The sequence below is a fragment of the Neltuma alba genome, unplaced genomic scaffold (assembly GCF_004799145.2).
Source record: "Neltuma alba isolate B1F8T4 unplaced genomic scaffold, ASM479914v2 tig00012343_pilon, whole genome shotgun sequence".
Classification (NCBI taxonomy): Eukaryota; Viridiplantae; Streptophyta; class Magnoliopsida; order Fabales; family Fabaceae; genus Neltuma; species Neltuma alba.
In genome coordinates this window covers 580,874-589,785 of record NW_021636852.1, presented here as the reverse complement: position 1 = coordinate 589,785, position 8,912 = coordinate 580,874, and the positions used below count along the sequence as shown (strand labels likewise).

General features: G+C 33.6%; 1 protein-coding gene across 1 annotated transcript; it reads right to left on the bottom strand.

Moving 5' to 3' along the window:
• Window positions 1-738: 738 nt before the first annotated feature.
• LOC114726181 (gibberellin 20 oxidase 2) lies at window positions 739-2,248 on the bottom strand. Its single transcript, XM_028912749.1, has 3 exons — window positions 1,701-2,248; window positions 1,265-1,586; window positions 739-1,124 (listed from the first exon to the last, which is right to left on the bottom strand). The coding sequence occupies exons 1-3, from the start codon at window positions 2,246-2,248 to the stop codon at window positions 840-842; spliced, it is 1,155 nt and encodes a 384-aa protein (XP_028768582.1). The 3' UTR covers window positions 739-839.
• Between the last annotated feature and the right edge of the window lie 6,664 nt (window positions 2,249-8,912).

Sequence of the window (8,912 nt, the reverse complement as noted above, 5' to 3'; positions counted from 1 at the left end):
GTTCTAAGCGTATGTTACAAAAGCGGTGTCTGTCAATCTTTAAATGGATTTTAGTTCCGTATTCCTCCGAATCATTCAAATAGCTAGTGGGCCACTTGTTATCATGAATTTATTTGCTGGATTTTTATCCTTGCTCAATCTCTCTCACACACATAACTCCCACTTCTTTAAAATAATAAATAAATATTGGTACCAAACAAAAAATAAATAAATAAATACTTCGCTGTGTGGGTTGAAGCACGAGGGCTGCGACGTAAGACAAGGCAGCAAAATTCAGTTTCACTTTGAAGTAATATAATCAGCAACCTCCAATTAATTATGATTTGTTATAAGCATTACTAGCCTTTGATTACCTCTGCACAGAATTCAGGTGGTGGTTAAGTTCTGCAGGTTCTAAAACTTGGATTCTTAATTCTTCTTCTTCTCCCAATTTATCTTAAAATATCAGAACCACTTTTTTGCCCTGTCATTACCGTCCTGTGAGGAGACAAGAGATAGGGAAAACTCCGTTAACTGTAATCTCTGTTTAAGATTACAGTTAAGAGTTTAAAACTTGAGGGTTAATAATCCCTCTTAATAGTTTAATTTATTGGTAAGAATCCCTCTTAATAGTTTAATTTATTGGTTTATGGGTTGATTTTAGACTTGGTTTATAACACGTAGGTCCTAGGACAGTCAAAAAAGTTAGTTGGATTTGCAAGCAAGTAGAGTTTATTACTAGTTACTACTGAACATTAACATTAGTGAGAAAGCATAACATGAGGTAAGTCCATAGGTCTCTTGGTGCTCTGTTCTGTTCCGCCTTCACGCTGACTATTTTGGAAGTCCCTTTTTACCTTTCATGTGGCTACAAGAGATGTTGAGGTCTTGTTCTGGGCAATCCAGTTGGAGAAGACCTCAAGGGTGTTCATGTCAGATCTGTAATGCTTCTGGGTGAACTCGAGAAACTCAGGCCATGTAAAGTCTGGGTACATTCTTGGGCTCCGCTGGTTCACTATTTCACTCGGGGCACTCACCACTTTATCACTTCTCGGATTCAAGAAGAAAGCCAGAGATTTTCTGGTCATCGTGTTGTTCACCACTGCCCTGTGCAAGCAGCTCTTGTATATCCCATTTGAAAGAGCCTGCGTCAGGAAGAAACAAGAAGAAGAAGAAGAAGAAGAAAGAATCAAACACAGTGATAGTTTAGCAACATGAGAAATAAAATCTAGAACCAATATGCCAGCTTTCTTTGTTATTTTTCCTGCATGTAAGGGTATGTTACCATGAATGTGTCCCCGATATTGATCACAAGAGCGTCGAAATTTGTGTAAATGTATTGCCATTGACCGTCCACATAAACTTGAAGGCCACCCACATCGTCTTGGTGAAGAATGGTCAGAGAGGTGGGATCACAATGAGGACCAGTACCTAAAGTGAGGTCTGGTTTCTGACATGGAGGGTAATAATTAAGCCTCATTACTGAGCAGTTTCCTTCAAAGAAGTCTCTGAAATATGATCTCCCAACTCCGAGGCTCAATCCCAGAAGCTCCATTATTCCTAAAGAAAGCTTGCTCATCACCTCACAGTACTCCTGGTAAACCTGCCTGTTCATTCATGAAACAAACGAAGCAACTTAGAAGAAGAGGTGAAACAGAGCAAGAGAAACAAAAATTAATTGAAATGGTGACGTGTTATTTATTGTTGGTTATTGGTATTACCCGAATTGTTCGAAGTCTTTGCCCAATTTATTACACAAGTAGTTCTTGACGGTGTTGGACTTGCTTTTCTCCGCAGAGAATTCGAAAGAGAGCGTCTCTTTCCATGGAAGCTTGGAGGAAAACCTGCCCGTGAAACTACTGGCATAGCCTTGGTGGTCCCCAAGTTTTCTCTGGGCTCTCTGTTTCTGAGACAGGGGAAGCTCGAAGAAGTCATCCATGAAACCGTGAGCATCACTGATCAACTTGGGGTCCACGCCATGGTTGACGATGAGGAAGAAGCCGTGCTTCCGGCATGCTTCGTGGACGATCCTGGAGGCTTCCGCCGCAGCAACAGGGTCTCCGGACAGGAATCGTCCCAAGTCAACATGTGGGACTTTCAGTTCTGGAGCGTCCAAGCATGGCTTCTCTTCGTCTGGCCATAAGAATTCCTGTGGTACATTGAGCTCGTACCTGATAACTGAGGAATCAAAAACCACTGGTTTCTGGCCATCGTCTTTTCCTTCTGGGTTAGCCGTGGATTGTGTGCTCGCTATGCTCTCGATTGCCATTATTACATCAACGACTTAAAGGATATTGTTCTCTGTAAAGGAGCAAGAAGAAGAAGGAGAACGAGAAGGAGAAGAGGGATCGGAGTAATAAGTTTGAGAGATGAGATGAAGGAAAAGCCAAGGCCGCTTGGTGAAACAGGTGAACGAAGATTGGAATCTTATAGATAGCGCTGAGAGTTTGAAATTTGCAGGGCAGGGTCTGCGAACCTGATAAATTGCAGAAGAGGGTGCTCTTTTCTGGGGAAAATTAATTGAGGTAATGAATGTATTCAAAGAGTTAAGGCATTTTGTCCTTTATATTGTATTCAGAAAAGCGTTTTCCAATGGCCATTTTGGCTTTTCCAGTGCTCAGAGTTGTTAATGTCATTGATGATAGTTTGTTTGATGTATGGTCGTTTTAACTGGCTAGTCTTGTGAATGCATCCTTTCTTTTTTTTAACATACAAATAATCAAATTACCAAGTTAGGTTAAAATTTATTAAGGACAGTGAACAAAAATATATATATGTAATTTTTTTCTAAAAGAGAAAGTTAGTGAACGAGTATATGCATAATTAATGTAGTGAAATGGTATTAACAATTTCATATGTACTACTAGTGTCTCTTATAAATAAGAATAAATCATCTCTAAAAGAAATTTATCTTTTGCCAAATAGCTTTATAGTCTAAGGATACGTAAACTCTTAAATAAGGAGAGACTGGGGATCCACTCTTACTTTTATACCCCGAGATTGTTAATGTCCGTATCTATCCTTTTAGTTTTTTTAAAAAAATCTTTTATAAGACCAAGGAAAGGATAAACTATAAACTGCTCCATAGAACAAGTTGCAAGTAAATATATAAGGCTCCTTAATTTATTATCTCTTCAAAGTATGAACACCTATTAATAAGAATCATATTCACAGAACTTCACCTAAGCAGCAGGCTTAGATATTTAATTTGTGAATTACAATGATCATGATATTTATATTACCTCCAGACCTATTTATAAGATCTCGTTTATAGACTATAAATGAGGTCTTATAATTAGAATCAGAAGTAGTATTAAAAAGATCATCATCAATGACTACAAATTCATTATTCACAAGCTCCTAGGGGTGTTTGGATTAGTAAAGAAGTGTTTTTAAAAAATACTTTTTCACAAATCGAGACAAACTCCTTCACATATTGACTTTGTATATTATAAAAATACTTTTAAAATCATGATTTTATTTCCATCCAAACATTTCATTAGTCATATTCAAATCAATTATCTAGATAGATATGCAGGAGATGGTAGCAAGGGTATATAGAAAGAAGGTTGATTACATAAAGTAAGTGGGTAAATATGATTAACAAGAGGAATGCAAATGTCCCCCAGTTCAGTGAGCAGGAATTGAGTTATATAAAGTAATCATAGCAACTTTCTGTAATCCAGAAGCAGACCCCAAAAAGATGAAGACAGGCACAATAGAGTAGTACTGTGACAAAAGTCGTATCAGAAAAGTATTGGATACGTGTGTGGTTTTTTTAAACTGAAAAAGTATTTCTGTTTCGACTTTGGAATCATCATCTCCACACTAAAGACAAAGCCTAGGACGATCTCATTCTACCTAAAAAAAAAACCAGTCTACCATGAACGTGACTTGGCTATGGATATCGCACTCATCCTAAGTACTAGTCTATACGAATGACTCGGCTTATTGCTCAGCGAGTGAAAATGACTTGATGAATCTTAGACTATTAAGCATGCATGTGTTTGAATCTGAATCGGTTGGTATATAGTTTAGAGAGCTATCAGATTGTTCTAATAACTGATATCAGAGGGGTAACCAAAGAATCAAGGATCAAGATGGTGGGTGGGAAGAGAGAGAGAGAGGGGAGGGGGTGGTTAGTGAGGAAAAAACAAAGGTGCAAGATATGTGTCAGAGCAAGGTTCGATGGAGTCAAATATTTTGAGATTTGAAACAGGGTCGTTTGATGAGTTTGGAAGGTAGTGATTGAATGCTCGGACATAATGAGCTTGAACACCATCGCACTATGCTCACAAATTAATCAACTCCCGTTTGGTATGATAGAGTGATTTTTAAGAATATTTCTCGGTGTGTCTGGATAGAACCAAACCATGGTTTAGAGAATAGCTTTTTAAAAATAGATTCTGAAAAGAATAGATTTTGTAAAAAAGTGATTATGAGAAGTGAGAGTGTTTGGATAGTTGTTATCAGAAGTACTTTTTATATATACAAATTACTAAAAAAACATAAGTTAATATGATAATTATATAAAAGATAAATTTTATGATATATTTTAATTTGAAAGAATAAAATTGTTAATAATATATTTTTTACCAACATAATTAATAATACATAAGATAATGTAATTAATAAATAATTAATATGTGTGTATATATGTTTATAAGATATAATGTTAAATATGTTTATAAAAAAATAATTGAGAAATGTTAAAGTTATATTATTGTTGAGATTACTCTGATAGGCACAATCATCTCTCCAATTTGAGCCAAAAGCAGAATGAATTCATTTCTTCTAAAACCATGGTTTTGGATTCCAAAATCATGGTTTTGGCCCAAACCATAGTTTCAGATTATTGGCTCAAAATTGATGCTGTTTGGGTGACATCTCACCAAAACCATGGTTTTGCCATCCAAATCATAGTTTTGAGTGTCACCCAAACAGTTTGAACTTTGAATCCATTAATTTTAAGTAATTTGATGTTATTTTATGTGAAAAATTTTATCCCATAGAACATTAAAAAATGATTATTTGTGATTGGAAAATGAGCATAATTAAATGGGTTAAAGTACTAATTTATCCTAAAAGTTTTCGTATAGCATTCGAAATTTTTTTTAGTACAAATTTATCTATTTACTTAAAATTGTGATAATATTATTTCTTACTATTAAAAATAGTAACAATCAACTTTACTTTTAATCATAAAAAGCAATTTTATTATGATTTTAAATTTTTGGGATAAAAAAACTTCTAAACGTCGAGCGCGCCTGGATGAAAACTTCCGTAACAAATTTTTGATCTTCACTTATAATTAAATTTTAGAAGTATGTTTGATATGGATTCTGAATCTTAAAAACAAATTGCATTTGGAATGTCAAAAGACTTAAATGCCCTTTTGGAAAGAAAAGAACTCACGGCTGTCCCTCCCCTTTGCCCCTAGCATTATATTCACGGCGACACCATAGAACCGCCTGGCGGGCATCTGAATCAAACCCAGATCTGAGATGCAAACCAAATTGAAAGTAAAATGGCACAAATGGAAACCTCAGATATCCGAGCAGAAAAAACCCATCGAAAATCATGATATCCTCTGCTGTGAAGAAGCCTGACAAATCGGAAACAAAAAAAAAAAAAAAACTGAAATTTCAAAGCTCCAGCGCTAGATCTGTTTCATTTCTTTCAAATCAGAAGCAAGAAAAGCTTCAGACTTTCACAACGGAGAGACCAGAGAAGATGATCTGGGCGAAGAGATGAAGACTGAAGAAGAGACTGCACAAGACAAAGAAGATGTGGGGGAGACTGACGCTGGGGATGATGGCGCCGGCCGTCGGAGTTAAGGGGCGATAAGACCGGCAGATGTGTGACGGGAACAGGCGGGTAGGGACGGAGAGGTCTCATGAAAATAATTCCATGGAATTGCACCAACTCTATCCTCACTCTGATGGAATTCAATTCAAGGAATTTTATGTACCAAACAGGCGAAGTAGGAATCCAATTCAATTTTCTTTCCACCTTCTCAGCTCCTTGATGCCAGACACAACATGAGAGCTTGAATTATTTACCTCACTTGTAAACTGATTTATAAATTATAATCTCATATTACGTATAAGTATATTTTTATATGTTACGTCTACTATAATTAACTTGTTTAAATTTTTAATTTATTTCAAATAATTAAGTAATTTTTATATCAAAAATAAGAAATTAATTAATAGTATAAATCATATTTTTAATTATATTATAAGAATATGAAATCTTTAACTTCTATCTGCATATTATTATTAGTGAAAAGGCAATTATTATTAAAAAAATATTTATAACACTGTATATTTTTTCCTACTCCCTTTTATTGACGAACCAAACGTGTGTGCTGAGAATTATATTATTATACAATTTTTTGTTAGCGAGTCAAAAAGTTAAAAAAATAAAAATAAATAAAAGGCAAAAGTTCAGAGAGTGATTTTGACTCGATACCGCACATATTTCCTCGCTATGCGCGCCATTGCTTCCCGGTATGAGAAAATTACAAGAAAATACCCAAATAGGAAAATATTTATGGCGCCCCTGAATGAAATTATGTATTAGCTTGCTTCTGAGTTGTGATGTTTTCGGGGAATGGAAGACATCTGGGGAGAGGCAGTGAGTTGCAGTTGTGATCCATGCATGAGGCATGCAATAATATATATATATGTATATATTCATATATTTATTGTGTGGTCGTTTTCTCTTTGATTCATTATCCTAGTATGCAGTTATCTGTGTGCAGTGTGCCTCTCTGTGTTGTTGCAAAATTTGAAGCCCCATTTTTCCAACACATACTAATATTGGAACTCGGCAAAGATGGGTTAAGTTACACTTGTATGTGCTGCATGCATGCATGCGACATTAACGTCTCTGCTCTTTTCTTTCTTATTTTGTGCCCTTCAGTGTGTTCATGTGATCCCTAAATCTGTGCCATACATTTAATAACACATGAATGAGAAAATGGATGAAAGAGGATGTATGGAAAAATATGATAAAAGAGTATGAAAAATGAGATAGAATAAATAATTAAGGACAAAATTGAAAGAAATGTATTAAATGTTTAGACAATCTCTAAATTAAAACTTATAAAATAGACCATATCCCTCTCTTCAAATTTGAAACTTACAAATAGGATCGGAAGGAGTATTATAAGAACAACAATCTTCTAACTAATTCACATCTATCAATGAAAACATTAGTTAAGATATAAATTTGTCTCAAAAGTTTTTGCTCCAAAACAAGTTGCCCTATACAAATATTTTTGGGTTTAATATTGTCTTGAAGAAAGTTTCAAGATATAGCAACTCTTGCCTCACTCTCTTGTTAAAAAATTTATATTGATCATTAACATTTTTTAATATTAAGAGGCAACATTGTTTCATTTTAACACTTTTGGGACACAACCTTAAATCCAAAAAAAAAAAAAACTTCTAGGGCAACATTATATTGTTTTTGAGTAAACTTTCGAAGCAAGTTTACAGAAAAAAGACTTTTGTCTTATTTATAAGTCACATTATTAAATAAAATATATTAAATATAGGTAAAATTAAAATGTTATTAAATTTTAAGATAGAGTTAATAAAATTTAAGATTTTTTTAATTATGATCAAACATGCTGAAAATGATTTATAAATAAGAATGAATAAGTAATTAATATGTAGAGAATTTGTGATAATGTGCAGAAAGAAGAATGTCCTCATAAATAGGGGCATTATGAAAAAAGAAATAATTAATATAGAAAATAAAAGTAAATTTGACATAATATTTAGGATAAGTCAAAACTCTTAAATAGACTGTATATGTAGGATTAAAGTGGGTACTGGACATTTCTTGTAATCTTTTTGTCTTGATATTGATTCAGTGGAAAGGAAACGGATGGAAACAATGACTCATTCAAGACTGTCTAAAATGAGATATGCACAAGATATTTTACCATACTTTAACATGCAATGTGAGGTAATCGGATGACTTGAAATAGTTTCAAACCTTTTACTAAATACTGAATCTCATTTCATCCACGTCTTTTCTAAATTTTATGAAAACTATTTATTTCAACAAGTATTTGGTGTCTAACAATTTTGACTTATTCAAATTGAGGTATTATTAGGCATGAATAAAAGTATTATCTTCAGTCCATGACGCAAGACATTTGTTGGTTCAAAATAGGATATTTTGCAGTTTTAAGAAATATCTTTTCATTTTTATCCCTTTATTGGTTAATCTGAATTGAGCACGTAATTATGCATGAATATTTGCGGGTGTTAGTTATAGACAAGGACAAAAATATATATAATTTTTATGAGATTTAAAAAAGTTGAATTTTTTAAACGGAGGGAATAGTTTTATAAATGTAGTCTTTATCCTATCCTCAATACTTAAATATAAGATTTTATAAAAAGAATATCAAATTTTCTTCAATCAAATATTCAAATTAATTTATTTGTGGGTGATATAAATACTTTGGTTGCCTCTTCAAGTGTTTTATTAAAAAAATTGGCCTCCTTCCAAACACCTCCGTCAAGCTTTTGGACATTTTTGGAGTGATTGAAACTTAAACTAGTTATAAACTTTGTCATATATGAGATGAAAATCTAAAATGCATCATATAAAATGAGGTTTTCTTCTCCTTTGTGCAAAGTGCATCTTTTTTTTTTTTTGGGGTAAAGTGCAAAGTGCACCTTTAAATTTAGTTAGATGAATATTTATTGCTCCAACCAAATTTTTAAAGACACTACAACAAAACAAGGAAAAAAAACATATAAAACAAGCTGCCATCAACATTTAGTGAATGATTAAATATTAATTGCATTGCCACTTTAAAGAAGACACGCCCACACAAAAAGCAACTGGAGATAATTAAAGTTTGACGTAATAAATAAATACCTGAGCTAAAACTAAGGGGAACATTG